This window comes from Manacus candei, unplaced genomic scaffold, assembly GCF_025592945.1.
Source record: "Manacus candei isolate 608988 ecotype Guabito, Panama unplaced genomic scaffold, ASM2559294v1 h1tg000061l, whole genome shotgun sequence".
Taxonomy (NCBI): domain Eukaryota; kingdom Metazoa; phylum Chordata; class Aves; order Passeriformes; family Pipridae; genus Manacus; species Manacus candei.
In genome coordinates, this window is record NW_026138109.1 from 580,281 (window position 1) to 602,092 (window position 21,812).

The 21,812-nt window shown below is 39.4% G+C and overlaps 2 protein-coding genes across 4 annotated transcripts in view; one reads left to right on the forward strand and one right to left on the reverse strand.

Annotated features, from left to right (window-relative positions):
* Positions 1-17,954, reverse strand: part of MTREX (Mtr4 exosome RNA helicase) — a 46,581-nt gene extending 28,627 nt beyond the window's left edge. Inside the window, exons 1-15 of the mRNA XM_051804676.1 lie at positions 17,604-17,954; positions 16,757-16,885; positions 15,053-15,119; positions 13,429-13,491; positions 12,814-12,926; positions 11,790-11,964; positions 10,757-10,847; positions 10,278-10,402; positions 8,980-9,078; positions 8,107-8,209; positions 7,836-7,967; positions 6,590-6,669; positions 5,065-5,175; positions 4,315-4,416; positions 1,054-1,179 (exon numbers count right to left, since the gene is read on the reverse strand). Coding sequence (XP_051660636.1) covers positions 1,054-1,179; positions 4,315-4,416; positions 5,065-5,175; positions 6,590-6,669; positions 7,836-7,967; positions 8,107-8,209; positions 8,980-9,078; positions 10,278-10,402; positions 10,757-10,847; positions 11,790-11,964; positions 12,814-12,926; positions 13,429-13,491; positions 15,053-15,119; positions 16,757-16,885; positions 17,604-17,719 — 1,632 coding nt within the window. The 5' untranslated portion in view covers positions 17,720-17,954. The remainder of the gene's footprint in view (positions 1-1,053; positions 1,180-4,314; positions 4,417-5,064; positions 5,176-6,589; positions 6,670-7,835; positions 7,968-8,106; positions 8,210-8,979; positions 9,079-10,277; positions 10,403-10,756; positions 10,848-11,789; positions 11,965-12,813; positions 12,927-13,428; positions 13,492-15,052; positions 15,120-16,756; positions 16,886-17,603) is intronic.
* Positions 17,955-18,037: 83 nt separating this feature from the next.
* The window catches only part of DHX29 (DExH-box helicase 29), a 30,143-nt gene continuing 26,368 nt past the window's right edge, over positions 18,038-21,812 (forward strand). For 2 of the 3 annotated variants that reach the window (XM_051804672.1, XM_051804673.1), the window contains exons 1-4: positions 19,249-19,270; positions 20,038-20,151; positions 20,722-20,851; positions 21,227-21,348. In XM_051804672.1, the coding sequence (XP_051660632.1) occupies positions 20,731-20,851; positions 21,227-21,348 (243 nt within the window). In that variant the 5' untranslated portion in view covers positions 19,249-19,270; positions 20,038-20,151; positions 20,722-20,730. Of the gene's footprint in view, positions 18,261-19,196; positions 19,271-20,037; positions 20,152-20,721; positions 20,852-21,226; positions 21,370-21,812 lie in introns of those variants that run through there. The other variant, XM_051804675.1, reaches the window with a different exon arrangement.

Genomic DNA, 21,812 nt, shown 5'->3' on the forward strand with positions numbered 1-21,812 from the left:
ATTTAAGAAATATTTACAAATATCCCTTGTAAGAACTCCATCTAAGAATGGAGAGCTGAATTTAAGCTAGAAGTACTGTATACAATGTCGCAATGGACAGTGCCACAGCCAGAGAGCACAGCTGGAGCAGCATTGCTGGTACCAACACACTCAAGGCTCTCACTTTGCCAATTGCAGTGTGAGGCAGCTGACAACACGATTCCTAGATGTTTTGCTCTGGTCTTCAGGAAATGACTTGGATCAGACACACATTAGGGTTGAAGAGCTATGACAAAAATGTTCTATGTAAATTTTCTATCATTCTCAATATGGCTAATTTATTTCTTCTGGAGTTTTTCGTATAAATCTTTAGGTTATCCTGGAGCAAAGCAAAATACTTCCACAAGACAGGATCATGATCTTAAGACAGATAAGCACTGTCACGGTAATTAAAACCTAATTAAGTAATTCTTAATGATACAAATTGTAAATATAGAAAAAATGTTAGTCTGTATAGATTTTCTTAGCCTGTTTTGACATGAAATTTCTTCTAGATGCTCAGTGACAACCATTTTGCTCTTACTTATTGTATCTACCTCATTTTTGCATGACTTTTGTCTATCACACTGAGAGTCCACCAACAAAGTTTTATTTCATCAGAGAACCAAGAATTTAATAATTCTTGTGAAATCTCAGCAAACCTTTCCTAGTTCAGCAAAACCCTTGAACTGCCTGCAGTCAGCAAGAAAAAGAATACTTCAGTAGTAGCGCTATCATTAGAAAAGAGGATGTAGTTCTACTTCTGCCTGATAGCCCTTTTATACAAAGAAGGATAATATTACTTTTATACGAAGAATATTAGTTTTCCAATTTTGTTTCACAATAGAAACTTCTCCTCTAATGAGAATTTACAGAAAGTTTCTTTTAGGAGTTGTCATCTTGTACATGCATGATCATACTTCTTGTTTTAGGTGTATAATTTTGCATGTTACATTACTCAAATGAGCAATGTAACATTGGGAGAATAGAAACATGTTCACTATTGGGAAGAATAGAAACAAAATAATCTCCTACCTTCAAAAGCTGTTTGCCAATTGTTGGACTCATTTTTTCATCCACCATAAGAATTACTATTCCTCTGTCATCCATACCTCGGCGTCCGGCACGACCTGACATTTGAATGTATTCACCTGAGGATATCTAGGATAAAATGAGAAAAAGAAATTAACAAACACTAGAAAAATAGGAAGAACACATAAAGTGCTAATTACAATTACATAGTCTTAGTCTGAACCAATGTCTGCTGCTAACCTTGTTAGCTTGTTCCATGAACTTTTGATGTATCTATTAAATAATCTCATGGATAATCTGAGGAACCTTGTCTTCAGGAATCTGTACCCCAATTATAAATGGATTAGAGAACAGAGATTCCTGAAAGAAAAAATATTTTCTACTACATTGAAGTTGTGCTGGTTTAAAGGTAAACCAGCAGGGGAAATGAACCCAACTCAAAAGAGAGATTATAAATCAGAATAACAATTTAATAAAATAATACAGTAAGTATGATTATACAGACAAACAATTGGTTTTAACCCACAAAACCCAAATATAACCCAGCACCCTGGGTAGGTATGAACTGGAGGTCCCTTCAAGAAGATCAGACGTATCATCATTCCTGTACCGTCTGGAGTCTTTCCCACGAGAGACTGGAGCAGCATTTACCCTTGAAGAGTTCCTTGTGGTACTTGTTCCTCTTTTCAGTTCACGTACCTGGGCTCCTAAGGAAGAGGTGGGTTTTCCATCCCACTTCCTCATATCTTCCATGCTCATGGAGATAAAATCATAGATTGCCACGTGGAGTGTATCCTCTCTCCTTAGCTGTGAGACACTGGCTCCTAATAGCAGAGACTCTTGTTTGTCCTGGCGAGATATGGAAGATCCCTTCCTTAATTTCTTCTCTTAGCTTCTGGTGTCCCTCTTCAATCTTCTCTTCCAGGCTTCGGACATGTTCAGCCAGTTTGGTTTCCACAGATGAGACGTGGGCTCGTAATGGGGCGGTGACAGTGTCTTCATAAATCCTGAGTTTACTGACCAACGCACCCACCTTGTCCTCTCCTTCCCTCCACTGCAGTTGCTAAGTAGCGGGAATACATTTCTGGCCCGAGTCGTGCAAACTTTAACCACATCTGGGAGGTGCACTGTACACCATCTGGACTCTTAGGGAATCTTTCGTCCTCTGAAAAGATTATCTCCAATACAGCTAATTCCCTTAAGCACCGGATACCTTGTTCCATCATGTTCCACTGTCCTTGCTGTACGTGGAGGTCCTCCTTGCAAAGGTATCTCTCCCTCACACTGCACAACAGTCACCGCCAGAGGCTGAGAGTTTCCTGCCTCTTTTCAATCCCCCGATCAATGACTACATTGAGACAGGGATCCCAGTTGTCTGGCTCCACTCCCATCTAGGATCGTATCGTTAGCTGCGGCATCCCAGATTCGGAGCAGCCAGGTCAGAATGGACTCGTTCGCCTGTCGTGTGAACTCTCTCCGGAGCTCACGTAGCTCACCCAGGGATAGGGACCGAGTGATTATTTCTGGCTCTGTCTCCTCCGGTGGATGTGAAGGTCCCGCCTCTTCATCATCATTTGCTATACGGACTGATTTAGTCTTTGATTTCCTTTTCTGGACAGAGGTGACTGTTGTTGGTTTTGCTTGTTCTTCTGGCTCCTCGATGGTTTGTGTGGACACGGTGCCAGTTGATTTCTTTCTCCCTCTGACTCAGCTGTGGTTTGGGTGGATGTGGTACCTGCGGATTTGCTCCTTCTCTCCTCCCCCTGACAGTGCTGTACCATGTCAAGTAGTGCCCGGTAGGCAGTGGCCAGGGCCCAGCAGGTTGCTGTGAGCTGGCCATCTCTGGAGCTGCCAGAGCATTTTTCCTTCACCAGTCTTATCATGCTAACAGGATCCTGCAGTTGTTCAGGGGTGAATTTCCAGATCATTGGAGGAGAAAACTTCTCCAATACTGGCTGATGTCCTCCCACTTCCCATGCCACTCAACATTATCCACTCCCAGGGCAGGTGTCCAAACAGCCCCCCTAGAAGTCCCTGTTCTGACCCTAAGCACTGTGTAGACAGTACAGAGCAGACAGAGCAACACTAACAATAACATTATGCTGTCCTTAACATCAAAAGGGAACTCAGTATTTTCAAAAACTGTTGTAGCAGGTCTGAAGGGGAAGAAGGAGGTGAGAGGCTGCAAACAACCATTCCCTCCTTTTCCCCCAAAGGGCTGGGTGCAATTTTTAATGAGGCCCCAGAGGTAGCAACCCAAACCAGGAGAGGCAAACAAGACAATATGCATTCGCAATGAAACTCATTGCTTCTGATGTTATGATGACATAAACATAGTATACTAACAAAGCAATTTGGATCCCTCTCCCTGGTCTCAAAGAGAGCATCAAAACAAGTAAATAGTTCCCCATCTGTGGAAATATGAACAGGCTCAGATACAACATCCACATGAATACATCAAACAACATGGTGATCAGGGAATTTCTGTTTCCAAATAGACAAATGCTTAAAATGAAATTGTGATTCTGACTCCTCTCTCTGCCCCACGTTGGGTGCCAAAAATGTGCTGGTTTAAAGGTAAACCAGCAGGGGAAATGAACCCAACTCAAAAGAGAGATTATAAATCAGAATAACAATTTAATAAAATAATACAATAAGTACGATTATACAGACAAACAATTGGTTTTAATGCACAAAAACCAAATGTATAACCCAGCACCCTGGGGCATGAACAGATTGGTGTTCGTGGGCCCCTGAGTCCAAAGTAGAAGGAGAAGGGAAAACCCGTTGGTGAGAGTGCTGTTGCAGTCTGGTCAAGAGTGGTGATTGCAGTCCGGTCGAGAGTGGTGATCTGCAGTCTTCCTCTGGATCCCACGAGTGGTTAAAAAACTTCCAAGACTCCAAGATTATATATTCTCCAGTTCAGGCAGGAATGCCCAGTACTTCCCTCAGGGAGGGGAGTTCCACAATGTGTGTGAGGACAAGGAGGCACCCTCCTATCTCACAGGTCTCTTAACACCCAGTTTATAGCCTGAGGAGTCAGGCTGCTCTGGGCAGAAGGTGTAAATAGTCTGTTGATACCAGTTTCTGGGAAATGGCATGGAAGGTTATAGAATACACAGTTTTGGGTTACACCCATACAGTGATGAACTGGTCCCAGCTGTTCTAACTAGGACAGAAGTGAACATGTCAAGAGTAAATTTAATCCTAATAAGATTTAAATAACACAATTCAGTTACTCTACAGAACCTGCTTTTCACTTACCCATCGGAAATCCTTCCCATCAAATTTACTGGCACTCGTAAATAGCACAGTCCTGGCTGGCATATTAATTCCCATAGCAAAAGTCTCTGTTGCAAATAAGGCCTAAATAAACAGACTGAAGTTAAGCAAGCAAAAAAAGGCTTTCAAAACAAACATGAAAATATTCAGAGATTGCTACACAAAATCTCTCCAGATTTTAATACATATGAACAGTCAACACAGGGAACACAGGCACATTCAATACCTAAAACCTGGAGAAAACTAGTCTTTCCCTCTTTCCCTTCTTTCTCTGGTAAAACATGAAAACTAGTTAGATGGGACTAATTAGACTCCAAAAATAAACATTAGGGGGCGCAAATTACATTAATCAATAATAATAATTCCAATATTCAAATTTTGCAAGAAGAAAATAGGAATTAGCTACCCAAAAAAACCTCCCACGACTTTCATATAAGGTTACATTTTTCTGAAAGTATGACACTTAGGACATCCAACAAACAGGTTGGTGAATGTCCAGCGACATCTATAGGAACAAAATTTAACATAAAATAGTTGAAGAAAATGTTCCAAACTAGATTATTTCAAGTTCAAATACTTTCAAATAAAATCTGAAACACTTAAAACTACAAGCTGCAACTGTACACTATAATACTAATGTACATCCTGAGCTAAGACATACTTTTGGATTTTCAGTATTACCAACTATGTATTCACAACAGAGAACAAACTAAATATGGACATAAAAAATACCTTTATCAGGCCCTCAGAGAAAAGAATTTCTATGGTTTCTTTTAAGATAGGGAGCAAACCACCATGATGAATACCAATTCCTCGTTTCAGAAGAGGAAGTACATGCTCGACCTGGGAAGAAACGTACAAACATCAATAAACAAATTTTAGTATTTGTTACGAAAAAATAAAACTTGCATGGAAAATCTCACCACTGCCCTTAGTGTTGATGACATTCACTATTTCCCAGTTTAAAATACAATAAATATTCCTTCAATATTACATTCCAGTTAGAACTAGGAATATTATGAAGGTTAAAGTCAGAGGCCAATCCTTTTAGTAGACCAGTCTCAAACTGGGTTAAGCACTGTAAAGGTATGACCTAATTTACACATGCAGTTAGTATTTAAATTTGCTTCTATTAAAAAAAAAAAAAAAGCCTTATTTAAAATAATTTTTGAAATAGTGATTCTGGTATGTATGAGATTTTTTTTTCAAATTTAGTAGCCATAATTTCACTTATTGGGGTGTGCTGTAAAACAGTGAAGTCAGCACCTATGAGAACCAGACAAGGAAATTCAGGCTGCAAATGACTGAAATACACTCTTTAACTCTAACAACATTATACTTCAAACAAATACCTAAGTAAACTTAGCTTTCTTTGGTTTTTTTTTTCCTTTGACAATGAAGATTCTCACTAACGATCTATTAACACTTGGTTTTCACCCCAAACCTAATTCTGAGGATACACGGATACTCAAACAGATAACTTGGATACAATGCCACTTTTTAAGCTTACCAAGAAAACCAGCATATACCACTTTATATATTGGATCCCTATTTTCTGGATTTTTTCCATATTCATAAAACAGATATGTGGAAACCAAACCAAGTAGGCATGGTCAAAAATTAAATGGCTGATTTTTTGCAAGGGGAAACTGCTATACTCACAATAAAGATCATACCATTAAGACGTGATGGACACAAATCAACATAAGAAGGGGTTAGAAAAAAATTGATAGTTTTTGTTACAAAAGTACTGAATCCTGTAATATTCTGTCCATTTAGAAGCTTGTATTTTTCCACTGTAAGGATGGGAAAATGTCACTATACTTAGTCATTATACAATAAATTAGATTGCAGATGCATCACTGCAACTTTCTGAAAGCTTCAGACGCCAATAACCGATAAGTTCATACTGCACTCTCACTTGAACTATTTCCATACAGTTTAAACTCAGGTCTATCTCTTTATAAGTTCTTACTTTTACTTAAAACCATAATTAGAAAAAATAAAATAAGGGGTAGGAACTCAATTGGTAATTTTGGCTTATGTCATTTGCTGGAATCACAACTAGAAGGAATCTTAATCTCCTATTTCATAATGACAAGGAGCAATGAAAGAGATACTACCCAGGGAGATGAATAAGATTATCCAGTTTTAAAATTTCTGTACCCTCTACAAAAGATCCACAGCCTCAAAAGTTGCAGCAAACAGAACACCAATTCAATCCTATTCAAAAGAACCCTATTCAACTTCCACTGACCTGAGGAAGCTTTTTGTCTTCATCTGACAGACAGTCAATTGCATTATTGAATACTTCTTCAACCATCTTTTTTTCTTCATCTAAGAAGGCAATTAGTAAGTTATTACAAAATGTAGAAGGCTAATACCATATGTAAATAAAGTGTTACCACATTCTAATATTTACGGAAGTTTACAATAAAAATACCATGGAAGACTGTGAAGTCTAAACAAAATCCCCCACACTGGGTCAAACAATCAAGACTTCAACGAGCCTAAAGAAGCCTAACAGTAACCAGCAGTAGATGATCAGGAAAAAGGAAAACAGAACAAACCTGTCAGAATAATCCAAACTTTAGCTACTTCCAAACTTGGGAATTATAGTTTTATGTACTACCAATCTATCTCATGAACCTCCCCATTTTTCTTCCAACCACTAGTCCATGTTTGCATTGACACAAAGGCTCTTCCCTATTAACTCTTACAGTTTACACCCTTTATACTCAGTTGTACGAATACAAAGAAAATATACTCAAAGGTGTGACCCTGAAGAACACATATGAAAATGCATCTCTGTACTTAGGTATACTTTAAATTTTCTGACAGAAACACCTACACTATTTTGCAACACAACCAAAACATGCGAAGATTGGAGCAAGTAAGCAAGCAAGAACCCCGAACAGTTCACAAATGTGAAACAATACACTGATTTACAACAAATTGCTTATTTTTGTTACAACTCTTTAGATTTCCGAGAAACTATCAACTTAAACTTACTTGCCAAGTGTGGTCTTAGTCCAAGATAAAAAAAAATTATTCTTTGTTTACATTTGGTTTTCACTTTTGAGAAGAAGGGGGAAGAAGGAAAGAAAGGAACTGGATTGCATAGTTGAGAAAGAACAGCCTAGTGGTTTGTTATACCACTTTGAGAGAATACTCATTTTTGAAGTGGACATAACATGAAAATTTTGGTAAATACTTCTGTTATGATCAGTCTTCTCCCATTATATATAGAATTTTCTAGGAACTCACCTGCTATTATTATAATAAACAGGTTACTGGAGAAAGAAGTGGAGTTTAAAATAGAATAACTGTTCAACATTGTGGTGACGAAATACTCTTTGTGCACCAATATTTTTCTACTGAAAACAGCCTGATGTACTGGCATAGTAAATGAAAAAGCCATATGTACAGACAGTTCCTAAGAAAAAGTAACATTTCACATTACATTATATCTCTGAGTAAAATTGTATTTGATTTATCTGTACCTGTATTGAAATCTAACTTTGTCATCTGAAGTGCATAGGCTTCGCAGTCTTTCTTACTGAAGCTGAAAATGATCACAGGTTGGAAATTCCTTTCCATGATCATCTTCACAATCTTAAAAACATTTGAAGGACCTGCAGAGAGATTACATTAATTTAAATTAAATTTTACAAAAAAAAAAGTCTTATTGAATAATTAAAACACAAGCATAATTCACATATAACTTCGTAGTATTAATACAAAAAGTTATCTCAGAGTGGGATTCAAACTCACCTTTTGTTCCTCCCTTTCTGCCTTTCTGGTCCCCTTTTGCTAAGTCACCTGCATCTCTAAGCACTTGCATTGCTGTATTAAAATTATCTTCTCTGAAATCTCCCTAGATGTAAAACACAATCTTTGTTAGTAGTTACTTCTTACACAGTCCACTTACAAATACTTTCTGCTTTGCACAGCCAGTGCCATTACCCCACATATACAGGCAGAGGAACAAAAACAATACATAAGCTGGCAAGAGAGTTTACTAGGTCATGTCACAGCACGGAATTACATCGGCGTCTCTGAAGTTACTGCTCATTGCTCCTACCATCACACCATCAATCACACCAGATATGCTGAACGACACAATACCAAAACTGACTTTTAGGAATGTCCACATAAAACTGCACTGTCCAAAGAAGATCTAGCTTCAAGCACAATACTGCTGTTTGTGGCATTAGCTACTCCTGAGCAAGCTGATGATGAATTTTAAACAAGTTGTTAGTTCAAAATCACCTAAGGGAACAAAAGCATTTTGCACTCTCTACCAAAGTAAAATTTACATGCCACTACGTTTTGAGTGAGAAACAGTACAAGGAATATCAACTCCTTTGCAGATTTACAGAAAGCAGCATGCAGTTTTGCAAACAAAGCAAGGATGTGGGCACTTAAGACATTTCAGGGAAGTATTAACTCAGCTGTCTGCATGACATTAGATAACCAATTTCTTGTATAAGACTCCAAAAATCTAAGAGCAATTCAGAGAACATAACTACTCACTTGTACTTAATTTTAACAAAAGCATCCTTTATACAGCCTATTCAAATTTTGCAAGAGCTCAAGCTTTTGAGTGAGGAAAACAATCTTTCAAACAAACCGAACTTTCCTTACATTTTCATCCACAACCAGATGGAGTCCATCTCCTCCTGCTGGGAATATATAATGCTGTAGTGGAGTGGGTCGATAGTCAGTGTAAATCACATGGCAAGGCTACAAAGAAAAAACAGAATTCACATCAATATTTTATAACTGCATTTTAAAAATCACTTGATTAGAAAGCCAATACATTACTACTAAAATACAACTTTCTAGAGGCCAGAAAGTAAGGCTCTCAGAGTGTAAAATAATAAATTTTCTTTCCTGAATACGGCTTTTGTACCAATGACATTCTTTAAGAAAATGAAAGTTTGCAAATGCTTTAGAACACAAGTTGGCTACAAAAGTTCTCTCTTGTGAACACAAAAAGTAAAGACAGGTAATATTTCCTTCTGCATTATTAGACAGACTCACAATATTAACACCTTCTAAAATTGAAGGAAAAACTGTTAACTTCTCTTCTGTAAAAAAGCCTGAAGTTTTTCTTAAAGCACCTAAAAAAGGCTCACAGTACACTTTTACGAACATCCACTTTCAGTAGATAGAGAAAGCTTCTTTAGGAAAATACAAACAAAACACTTCCTTTAAAACATTAAATATTACCTAAATCTGCTTTGAAAAAAACCCCTATGATCTAGTGTTATGCAAAACAGAATCAAGGTTTTGTGCCAAGTTTAAATAGACATGTCTTATATTATACTCCCTTCATCATAAACAACATAAGAATCAATCTCTGGGATATTTTTAAAATTGGACTGGCCTCTTGTTGATACTAAATTCCCCAATTCTAATTCACAAATTCTTTGCTACAAAAGCAAGTCTTGAAAAAAAACACCAAAATTAAAACCCTAAAGGTTACCAGACAAGGTAGATTTCTTACACTTCTCTTTTCTCACTTTGTTTGTGAGCATATATAATATTTCCTATGGATTTAAGATTTACTTTGATTCCTTCATGGGCTTTTTATAGAGCTCCTCAAAAAATTTCTCCCAATAACCTTGTTTATCAGCTCTCAGAAAATTACTGTACATTCATCCTGTTTCATAATTCAGAATATTTGTTCAAATCAGGCAGGTACCTAAATAGTTGTGGAAAATAAATACTGAAGAAATTACTTTAACGTTACCATGTAGAACCAACAGGCAGCAGAACTGCAAAAGTAAGATTAAAACCATAGAAGCCAGGAGTGATCTACTATCATCTGTAAGCAATGACATGACTAAAACGACACTCGAAGGCCCAGATGTTATCAGCCATACCATTTTATGTCAAAAAACAACAAAGATGGAGGTGTAGCACATGAAAAACACAACCTGTTTGTGAAGATGGCAGATCCATTCAGCAAACTGACGGGCATTTGGAATAGTTGCAGAAAGGAACACATAATGTACGTTGTCAGGGAGCAAAATAATTGTCTCTTCCCAAACCACACCACGTTCTGAAAATGGAAAAGTCACATGAGAAATTTATGTGATCAAAGCATATTTTTCATCCCTGAAGCCAAAGAACACCATGCGTAAATACAAAATAAAACAAAAACTAAAACAAGTCTTCCCTACACAAGTGGGATATATCAAATGCCCTCAAAGTTGCTTTTGCCTTGGACAAGAAAATGCAAACTGCAACACATAATAATTATATACATTCAGTAAAAAACAAATTCTTAAAGATTTATAAAGAAGATGACTTATTTTAAGAGAGAGAATAAGACTAAATTCTTCAAAAGGAAAAGAAAATGTTCTTCAGGAAAAAATAAGATTTCTTGAAAAGAAAGACAGTACACACGGGATACCTGAGTCTCTCATGTAGTGAATTTCATCAAAAATAACCCATGCGACCTCCCGCATAACCTCGGAACCTCTGTAGAGCATACTTCTCAAAATCTAGGGAAAAAAAAGGAATTGAGTTCCATCGCATGAAACAACAGTAACGTTACATAGAAGTCAGTAAAAAACTGCCAGAATTTTTGGTTCACATTTACACAGCAGTATGAAATCTTACTTTGCACAAAACCTAAAAGCATTTTAGACGCTATTTTAGACAGGTTCTTAGATGCTTTCCAAGTTGATTTCAATCTAACAAATCTCACGACATGAGAAGAACCGGTTTCCCAGCAAGGAGCACTGAAGGAACATGAAAGAATAAAACATATTTCTCCCAGCCTCTATGTGTCAGCATAATTGTTACAGGTCTACAGATCCACTTCTGCCAAGCCTTCTTTTTCTCTCATCTTAATACATAACCCCCCTGTGATTAAGAGGAACTCCTTTGTCAGAAATCAAATCATCCAGTCTCTCTACCCCAGTCTTTCCCTACCAAAGTGTTGGCTGCTCCTTTGAGGTAAAGACAAAAAGAGAAAAATTGTGACTAATGGCTAGACAGACTTCTACAACAGAAATATGACAAAACTCTGCCAACAGGACTTTGTTACCAGAAGTTAAAAGCTGCATATTCCTTGAGTTCCAGGATCTACTGTGAGCCACTCAACTACCCCTCCATGATTTTGCTCTTTGCATTTTGCCCCCTAGAACTGACCCCACAGTGTGACTGTCAACTTTTCACATCTATCCAAAGAAAAGTCAGTGCCTTGAGCACTCAGAAATTAAGTTCTGACTCTCTCCACATTAAAGTTCCTGACTGACAGTTCAAAAGTTCTGAAAAACCTCACTTTTTAAATAACCAAAAGTTAAAACATTCAAAGGAGTCTTAATGAACTTTAGAATATTTTCTACCCTAACTGGGCAACTTTAATGTTTTAATACCAGACCTTCCCAATCAAAAAAGGTAGAAGAACACACAGATCAAGAATTAATGTCTGATCTTACCTCGGTTGTCATCACCAGACAAGAAGCTGTAGGATTAATGGTAACATCTCCAGTCATCAAACCAACATCCTGAAATTCTTCATACATTTCACGGTACTTCTGATTACTCAAAGCTTTAATTGGACTTGTAAATATCACACGCTGTTTCTCCCTCAAAGCCAGGGCAATTGCATACCTGTATTCAAACACTGTACATATTAGAGTTTTCAGGAAGACATTCAGAGCATATTACTTTGCTCCAATCTCCTGCTTAAAAGCAAAATAAATTATGCAATTCAGAATACCAGTAGAATGATATGCAGCATTTGAACCCATGCTCTAATAAATCCAGCATTTCATATCTAGATTAAGTTCAGTGCAATCTTAACTACATATGCCCCTTTGGAGAGTAAAAAATCCTTGACACCAATTTAACTGATTTTTATAGACACCAGAGCACATCTGGTTTAACTAAAAAACTGTCACTGTCTCACAACAAAACTACTATTATTTGAGTCCATGCTCTAATATATCTTCATGTACATTTTACTTTTTACTTCAGGTCAGCAAAGTCACTCCATTGTACGATCAAACACTGACAGAAAATATACACTAGCTTTTAAAAATTTCTTGACTGATAGAAATTAAAGTTGCAAACTAAATCAAACAAGTGCTTCTGACAAAGGAAAAAAACCACACACAAGGAAGTCTTTTAGTTATAGCCAGGAGCTAGAAAACAAGGTGGGTTTTTTTCCAGATTTATGCAAATCAGTATTGAAGAAACTTTCTCTTCAATCTATACAATAACATCCCGACAGGTTGTTCAAAAATAGGACTTAAGCTTAAACACAAATTAAGCCTTTCACTACCCAGTAAACAAGATGAGAAATGTAATTTTTACATTCAAGAGTGGCCAATTTAATTCTAACACCTATGGACTGAACTTTGCATCAAGAAACTGGGACACAATAGCTACTGATGGTGCAACAAAATGACATAACGAATATCACACCCTTCTATTAGAGATTGTTAGAAAATAACTTACTCAGCACAAACAGTTTTACCAGCTGATGTATGAGCTGACACCAACACAGACTGGTTGTTATCTACACAAAGAATAGCTTCTCTCTGAAAGGCATCAAGAATAAAGGGATATTCCTAGAAAGAAAAAAAGCAAAAACATCACAATCTTAAAACAGAGTTACATCTAATTAATTTTCTGACTGATTCAGTGCACAAATTAGAGGCAGAAATCCTGCAGATATTTGTAATTTCAGCTGATCTTAGTCCAGTATTCTGCAATAGCTTTGTATTTAAATATTTTTATCTAATAGCACACCTAAGATCTTTGCTTATGTCTTGATGTCATACCAAATTAAACTTTTGCCCCGATGACTGAATTTTCTCTAATTTACTAATTTAGGAACAGAAACTACAGTGATGCCACCACCTGATGTTGCAGAAAGAATTGACATAACAGCCTATCCACCGCATTCAACCATATAATTTTCTCTACCAGATTTTACATATACAAACATCTTAATTATGACAGGCCATCTTTTCCAGTTCTTACTGACAAAGTACATAATTTTTTGCTCTACTCTCATCTACTATCTAAAGCATGTACAAAAAAGAAAAAGAAATGCAATCTACCACATACTTTTGCAGCTTTTCCAGTTCGTGGCTTCAGACCTGTGAATTCTTCATATGCTGGAAGTGCAACCTATAAAATACATTTAAAATAAAAACAGTTGCAGAATTCTGTGTCCACTGCAGTGATGCCCGGCAACGTCAAGTGTACGAAAACTAACTTGAATTGCTATTATCCTGTTTCTGTGAGCTCATGTGTCAAAGGTTCCTTCCTTCCTCTTAGAGTTTGTCAATTAATCTCTCTATTCTCCTGCCCCAACAATGCTCCTTCTCTCACTTTGCTGATACCCCTGCTGTCTTGTGTGAAATATTACTGCTTCACCCACCTTGGAACATCAGCTCTTCAGGACAAGACACAATCATGGCTTTCAGCCAGTGGTAGTGAGAAGCAATTATTCAGCTCACACTGATTATATTCCTTTTCCATACAACACTGTTATTTAAACAGGTAATGTTCCTGTTCCCAGCCAATATCCCACATTTATTCATTCTAAATACTTAAGCTCTGTTCAGTTACTAACTCAAGGTAAACCTCTATGAGACAACTCAAGATAACAATAATTGTACAGACACCTGGGCATTAATATTTCCTATTTTTCGCATTTAGATGTGTAATTATGTTTATCAATACAATTTGAAAATGGATAATTTCCAAAATTTTGTTTTCACAAAAGAAAAGTCTTTTTTTCTTTTTGCCAGTATGCAATTTTCAACAGTAATCAGCTTTACAAGAAAACCTTTCATTCTTTAACAAGAATAGCAGAATATGGCATAATAGAGAATTCACTGCTGCACACATAGATCACAATATGAACACAGTCCTATTTTAACAATTAGTAGGTTTTCCTCCTCAACAACAGCGCTCAGAATGTTCTTGGTAGCTTTCAAATATGGAAACCTATGTACATTATGATCAAGTCTTTCACAATCACTCAATTACATTACAAGTTTGATTCAAACTTCTGGTAAGATATCCTACTAATTTTTCAAGTGCATTTTCTGAATGCTCCATGTCAGACACAGACTTCAAACTCTTTACAAGCATAAATTTAATATAAAATAATATATCTGCTGAAGTATAGGAGGATTCTGCAGAGGGATGTGGACTGGCTGGATCAATGGGCTGAGGCAATAGTATGAGGTTCAACAAGGCCCAGTGCTGGGTCCTGCCCTTGGGTCACATCTCCAGGCAGGGCTACAGGCACCGCGCCGTCAGGTTTCGGCTGGTTTCTCCTCAGAGGTAACAAGTGACAGGACAATACAAAATGGCCTCAAGCTGTGCTAGGGAAAACTGGACATACACAGGATATCAGAAGAAATTTCTCCACAGGAAGGGTTGTCAAGCATTGCAACAGGCTGCCCAAGGAAGTGGCTGAGTCACCAAACCTGGGAGTATTTAAAGACATGGAGATATGACTCTAGCGAACCTGCTTTAGTGATGGAACTGGCAGTGCTGGGCTAATGCACTCAAAGGTCTTAAGGATGATGTTAAAGGTCTTTTTCAATCTAAATGATTTGCAATTCTATGATACAATAATTAAAAGTGAAACAAACAATACTACTAACCCAGCAGTAATAAATACAATTATATGAAACAAGCCTATATTTTCCATATGCATTTTCACTGCACTTACCTCATGCGTGCAACCTTCAACAGTTTCCACAGCTTGTACCTTTACTTGAGGCATCAGGTCTGCCAGACTAAAAACACATGAGTTAGGATCACTGAAAAGCATCCAAAAATTCTTCTGTCTTTATAAACACTACCATGTTGAATTTCACCTCTACTTTAATTGTGACACGAAGAAAATATGCACAATCTTGACGTGGACAGTCGGCAGAGATTACTACTAAGACTAATACCTGTAAGTTAAGATTTTGCTGCTACATAAGTCTACTTTAGCTGCTGCTTTAAATCTTTCACCACAAAACAGCACTTGGATCTCATTTGTTTGCATAAAGTTTTATGATTAAATGGGGACTTTTTCTAATATACAACAAAGCAAAATTCAAGACCTGTATTCCTGCTGCTAGTCATGACACAGAATAACAGCAGCCTGGATCAACCCAAGCAGCTGCCTGAAGACAAGGCCCAGTTTCTTTACCAGTTCCTTCTTTCATGGCCACAAGGAAGGAATACAGTCTCACTGCATGAAACTGTTTATTCCTGATGATTTTATAAGCTACTGTGGGCGAATACACATTCTGCTGATACCACTCAGAAATTGACTTAAAATGCTGCCTCTGGTTTTCTCTTGCTTCTATACCCTTTGTTTACAGTGCTCTAAGAAGTCTTCTCATGACCTTCTCTCAGAAAATCTTACTTTCAACTTAGGAAAAATTAATATGCAAGACCAATTGATAATCCAGACCAGAATTCTGCCTGACAGAAGTCAGTAACACATCACCCAGAAAAGAGCATAAGAGCACAGCAAACACGTTATATTTCTGTAGTACAGTTTTCTGCACCTTGAACAGGAAGTGCACACCCGCATTTGGCAGGTCTGGATGAGTTTTTTTCCCATGAACCCTCCTAATTTTCTGAATCAACATAAGCTTCTGAGTTTCCAAGAACCTCTTAAGATACAATAAGATGAAAAAGTGCCTGCACTGCCCCTTCCACCTATTTTCAAAACACCTCATAATAGCAGTCATGAAGTTCTAGAAAGAAAAAAGGGATAGATAATGCAGATCCTACAGCACAAAAACAGCATTCTGGTTTCCCTTCAGCTGCCTCATCTCCCTAGCTGCTGACATGTACAAGTACACCCCTCTATCCATGTCAAACACCCACCATTTATGCTCAAATTTTAATCAAGATTCCAAACATTTACTGAAGTTATCACCTTACATGCCTCAAAAGTCTTGTTTCTGTCTCTCTGGCCAAATTACTCTAATTACCCCAGAGTATCCCAAGCCAACTATGTTTTTCAATGGCATGGTACACAGCAAACCAAGCCTGCCTCCTCCCATGTACTTGGCTGCTCATCTCTTGCTGTGTGTGGAATCAACACAATGGCTTTGACCAAGAACTCTCAATTCATATGAGTACCCACAAACATATAACACTTTGTACTTACATATGTGATAAATACTAAATACATGACTAAATACATGAACGCTTGCACCTTTATTTTAAACACATCCAGTGCTCATCACTGCTGAGACTGCACTAGCAGACTCACTTAAAACAGACACTGGAAATGCAAATCTTCATACAAAAATTCATCTTTATTCAAAAACAGTGCAAAACTACTTTATAGTGACTGTTCACGTTTAGCAATGGCTAACCAGTATGGCTTGCTGGAACTACTTTACACATTAAGCTGGGCACTTACTTAACATCTTCTGATACATCTTCCAATTTTGGCTTCTTTCCCAAAAAGACAGCTTCTGTACTATCAACCTCAACATCCCTTTTCGGCTTCCCTGTTGCTGGTACTGAAGGTTTTTCTTCCAATCCTTTTCTGCAACATAAACAGACAAAAAATTTAAACTTTGCATCTTTAACTTATTTATTTTCATGAAAGAAAACAGCTGTCCCAACGGTGACTGCGATCACATTGCTTTCAGGGAACAATCCAGGGGGAATTCCATTCACAAAAAGAACTGTGGGATTTCAGGCCACTTTCCAGATAAGCTGCCTAGCAGGTCCCAATACTTCCCAATTTTCACTGAACCAGGGCTGACTACAGCTTTAGGGCCAGAAATTTTGGGAAAGCAGGTCACAGAATTACAGAACGGGTCAGGTTAGAAGGCACCACAGTGGTCCAACCTCCCTGATCAAGCAGGGTCATCCCAGAGCACATGGCACAGGACTGCATCCAGACAGTTTTGGAATATCTCCTGTGAGGGAGGCTCCATCAATTCTCTAGGCAACCTGTTCCAGTGCTTGGTCACCCACACAATAAAGTAGTTCTCCCTCATGTTCAGATGAAAATTCCTGTGCATCAGTTTCTGCCCCCTGCCTCTTTTCCTATTGCTCGGTACCACCAAGAAGAGCCTGGCTCTATCCTCTTGGCACCCGCCCTTCAGACACTTATAGACGTTGGGTTCCTTCAGGCTGCACCGACTCCCGGTGCCGGGGGGGTTCAGCAGCTCACACCGGCCGGCACAAGCCAGGCCCTGTGCTACGACCCGAGCCGCCACCGACAGAGCACCCGCGGCCCCTCTCTGCGCCCTCACCCTGCTCTCCTGGCGGCCTCGACGGCGCCCGCTTTGCCCTTCTTGGTCCCAGAGGCGGCGGCGGCCGCGTCCCCCTCGAACACACTGAAGAGCTCGTCCCCGAACGCCTCCGCCATGCTTGCCACCCGCCGCGCTCCCACAGTGCCCCGCGCGGGGGGGGCCTTTCCGGCGCTGCACCCCGAGAGGGGAGGGACAGACAGAGCTGCCCGCCGGTCCTGGGCGCCAGGAGCCGCACGCACGGCCCGCTCCCAGTCTCGGGCCCGCTCCCAGTCTCGGGCCCGCTCCGGGTCCTCCTGGACGCTGCGCCCCCGGAAGGCCGAGGGAGGAGGAAGAGGAGGCTGCGCGGCCCGAGCGCGTGCGCTGTGGGTGGGAAGTGATACTGACCAATGGGAGGTGGCGTTGGCGGTGCCGCGCGCGGTGCCCGGATGTGCGCAGGCGCGCAGGGCGCGGGGCTGGCGCGCGCTATGGGCGGCCGCAACAAGAAGCAGCGCGCGGGTAGCGCAGCTCATGCGGCCGCCGCCGCCACCGCCCGGGCGCGCGTCGCTGCCGCCGCCGCGCAGCCCCCGCAGCGCGAGGGCGCCGCGCCCGCAGAGCCCCCTGGCAGGGCCGCCCCGCTCCGCCCCGCGCCCGCCGCCAAGGAACTGCGTGTCAAACAAGGTACCGCGCACCGCGGAGCGCCCGTGCTGTGGGGGGCGTGCGCGGGTGAGGGTGCCTTGGCTGGAGGGGGAGCGCCTGAGGGTGCGGCTGCAGCTGCCCGCAGACTGGGAAGAGGGAGAGGCCCAGCAGAAGGACTGGTGTTTGCCGGCGTCGGGAGAGGCAGCTGGAGTCACTCCACCCCGAGGCTGGTTGGTCCTGGCGTCAGTCCGCCCTACCCGTCTGAAAGGTCGAGAGAGGTGATCCTGCCGCTTTGCTCGGCGCCGGTGAGGGCGTGTCTGGAGCGCTGTGCCCGGTTTGTGCTCCTCAGGACAGAAAAGGAGCTACTGGAGAGGGTCCAGCGAAAGCCACAAAGATGATGAGAGGTCTGGAGCGTCTCTCGTAAGAGGAGAGACTGCTGGAGCCAGGCCTGTTTAAAGAAGAGAAGGCTGAGAGGGTATCTCATTAATACACATAAATATATCTCAAAGGCAGATGTCAAGAGGATGGTGCTGGACTCTTTTCGGTGGTGCCTAGTGACAGGACAAGGAGCCATAAACTAAAACAGGCCATAAACTAAAACAAAAAGTTTCAGAACTTTTTTGCATTTAGGGTGACAGAGCACTGAACAGGCTGCTCAGAGAGGTTGTGGAGTTTCCCTGTCTGGAAGCATTCCAAACCCACCTGGACGGGTTCCTGTGTCACCGGCTCTAGGTGACCCTGCATGTGCAGGGGAGTTGGACTAGATGTTCTCCGGAAGTCTTCTCCTACCATAACTAGTTTGTGATTCTGCTTCCAGGGGTGTCCCTGAGTAGATGCACTTTGTTGGCATCAGTGTGTTGAGTTATTTACAAAAAGTCTTGTTATTAGATTATCAGGAGTTCCTGTACAGCAGGTGTTTGGGTAGCACTTCTCCCAGAGTTTCTGCTTATGTAATTGATCGTTATTTGCAATTTGCAGGTCCGAAAACTTATAGTTTTAGTTCAACAACAGATTCCGGGGCTGCTGCGAATCTAGATAAATCCGTTCTTAAGGTAAATGTCTTCTTTACATAAAATAACTTTGATTTGCATTGTACTGCTTTAGCTGAGTAAGTATTTCTTCAGCTCTTCTTCAGTTTTATGTGTGCAGGTAAACTACATTCACATATTAGATATTGACTGATTATATTTCAGTTTTTGAGTGTGCTTTAAGAAATAGGGGTAAATTAATGTCATAGGAGAATGTCTATTTTTTAAGTGTATTTTGCATGCAAGGCCATTAAGAATTATGTTTGGGCTCTTCTGTGCATGTGGATTCTTCTTCCTGTCAAAGAAAGAATATAGATTTTATAGAACAACCTTAGGAGCAACTAAAGCTTGGTTCATACTTTAGAAGAGTTAAAAATATTAGAATTATATGCTAAAATTATTTTTAAAGTTATGTAGGAGGGAGAGTGTCACAGATTGTATCTTGATGTTTGCATTATTTTATACCAGCTTTTGTAAGCAGAGGAGAAAGTCCTTGTTTTCTAGTAGAATTTTTTTTTAATTTCCTTAGAGTATTTCCTTGAAGATGTAAATGGCCCTTGTTTGTAATAAGGAATGAACTCTTCTATTTCAAGTAAAAGCACATAAGTTGCAAAAGTAAAGAAGTGTTCCTTTCAGAAGAAATGTTTAGAGCGCTTATGGAAAGCTGGAGAAGTGTGAATTTGAATGGCAGAGAGATTTCTGCATTCTTACATCCCTAGCCATGAATAGCATTGATATATCTTAAAAACTTGTAATGTTTGTTTGTGTCGACTAATTTTCTCTGTGTGCAGGTAACAATAAATGGTAACTTGGAGAAAAGGATTATTGATGTCATCAATGACCATAAAACTCAAAATGATGACAAAGGAATAATTTCCAAAAGACTTACTGCAAAGAAGCTACAGGTAGAGTTCAAAGTTTTGTTTTCCAACCATTGCTTATTTAGAATAAAGGGTTTAGTTTTTGTCATTTTTATCATGTATTGTACTACACTTTTGTGTGCAGTATAAACCATTACAGCATGCTTTTCAGTGGTTATATTATTGATTAGTCAATGGAATCAAGAAGTATGCTTATTAGGAAAAGCACATCTTTATGGATTCAGGAACTAAAATCAAGAGTCTTCAGAAAAGATAGAGGAATAGTACTTAATCTGAATGTTTCATGTTTCCTATATTTTTCATTCCATTTAGCTGGAAAATTGTAGGTGTATCTTTTTTTAACTGAAAAATTACATTCTCTACAGAGGCTGGAATGTAGATTTATTTATACCTATGCATGCTTGTTTACAAAGAAAACATTATAAATTTTATGTGCAAACCAGAATTTTCTGCTTAGCCTTATGATACAAAGAGTGCCATGTTGTTTACCTTTATTTAAAGCCAGCTTTCCGCTATGTGGGAAATAGGAGTTTATAAACCTGTATTACACTGATAGATGAAATCCTGATGCTTTCTGGCTTTTTCTGTTTATAGGATGTATACATGGCTTTACAAAGATTCTCTTTTAAGACTGAACACATTGAAGAAGCGATGAAAAATACACTTTTGTATGGTGGTGATCTTCACTCTGCCCTTGATTGGCTTTGTTTAAATCTTCCTGATGGTGAGTATGGTGACAGAGAATAGTTTTTAACAGAAGAGAAATAGGACTTGCTCTGCCATAGGAATGCTTCATAGTAGTAATTATATAAATATATCGTTTCACTAAGATTGGTAGTCACCACAGCGTTCTTCTCCTAGATTCCCAGCTTTCTGGTTGTCGGATATTTTAGCGTTTAAAGTGGTATGGATTTGTTCCTACTCTCGGAGTTCTGTGAAAGTCCAACAAGCAAATACTAGCTTGTATAAATGCTAAAATCTAATTTTATTTCAGGGGTGCTAGTTTGGTTTTGTGTTCTTCTAGTTGGTTCCCAACACACTTTAAAAGATTTTCTGTAATTATTGGCATTTTCTGTGACATGGGTTTTTTATTTTGAAGATGCTTTGCCTGAAGGTTTTAGCCAGCAGTTTGAGGAGCAGCAGCAGAAGCCAAGAGCAAAATTTCGTTCTCCCGTGTCACAGCATGAACCTCCACCTCACTTAGTAGATAACAAAAAGAAGGCAAGTGGCCCTGAAACTAAGGTAAACTGAAGACTTCACCTGCATTTACTGGGGGAAGAGAGAACAAAGTTTTCTAAAATACAGGAGTTGCATTGGCTTCCAACACTGATAAAGCATATGAAATAATGCATGATTAATAATTATCACCCACATTATTTTAACTTTAGTGGAATGGTCATTTGAAGGTATTGTATTTTTCATGTGGAGTCTAGAAGGCTCTTCATAGGTCACTTCTGTGGTAGAGCACAGGGAATCTCCTGAGGTTTAAACAAGACCTAGTGCAAGGTGCTGCACCTGGGTCAGGGCAAGTCTCGGTATCAACATGAGCTGGGGTTGAAACTAGATGATCTTTTAACGTCACTTCCAACCCAAGCCATTCTATGATTCTTAAGCCTAATTGTATCCTAGAATGGGTTTATTCTGTTTATTTACAGGTGGCACTCTTTACATAATTTGTGGGTTTA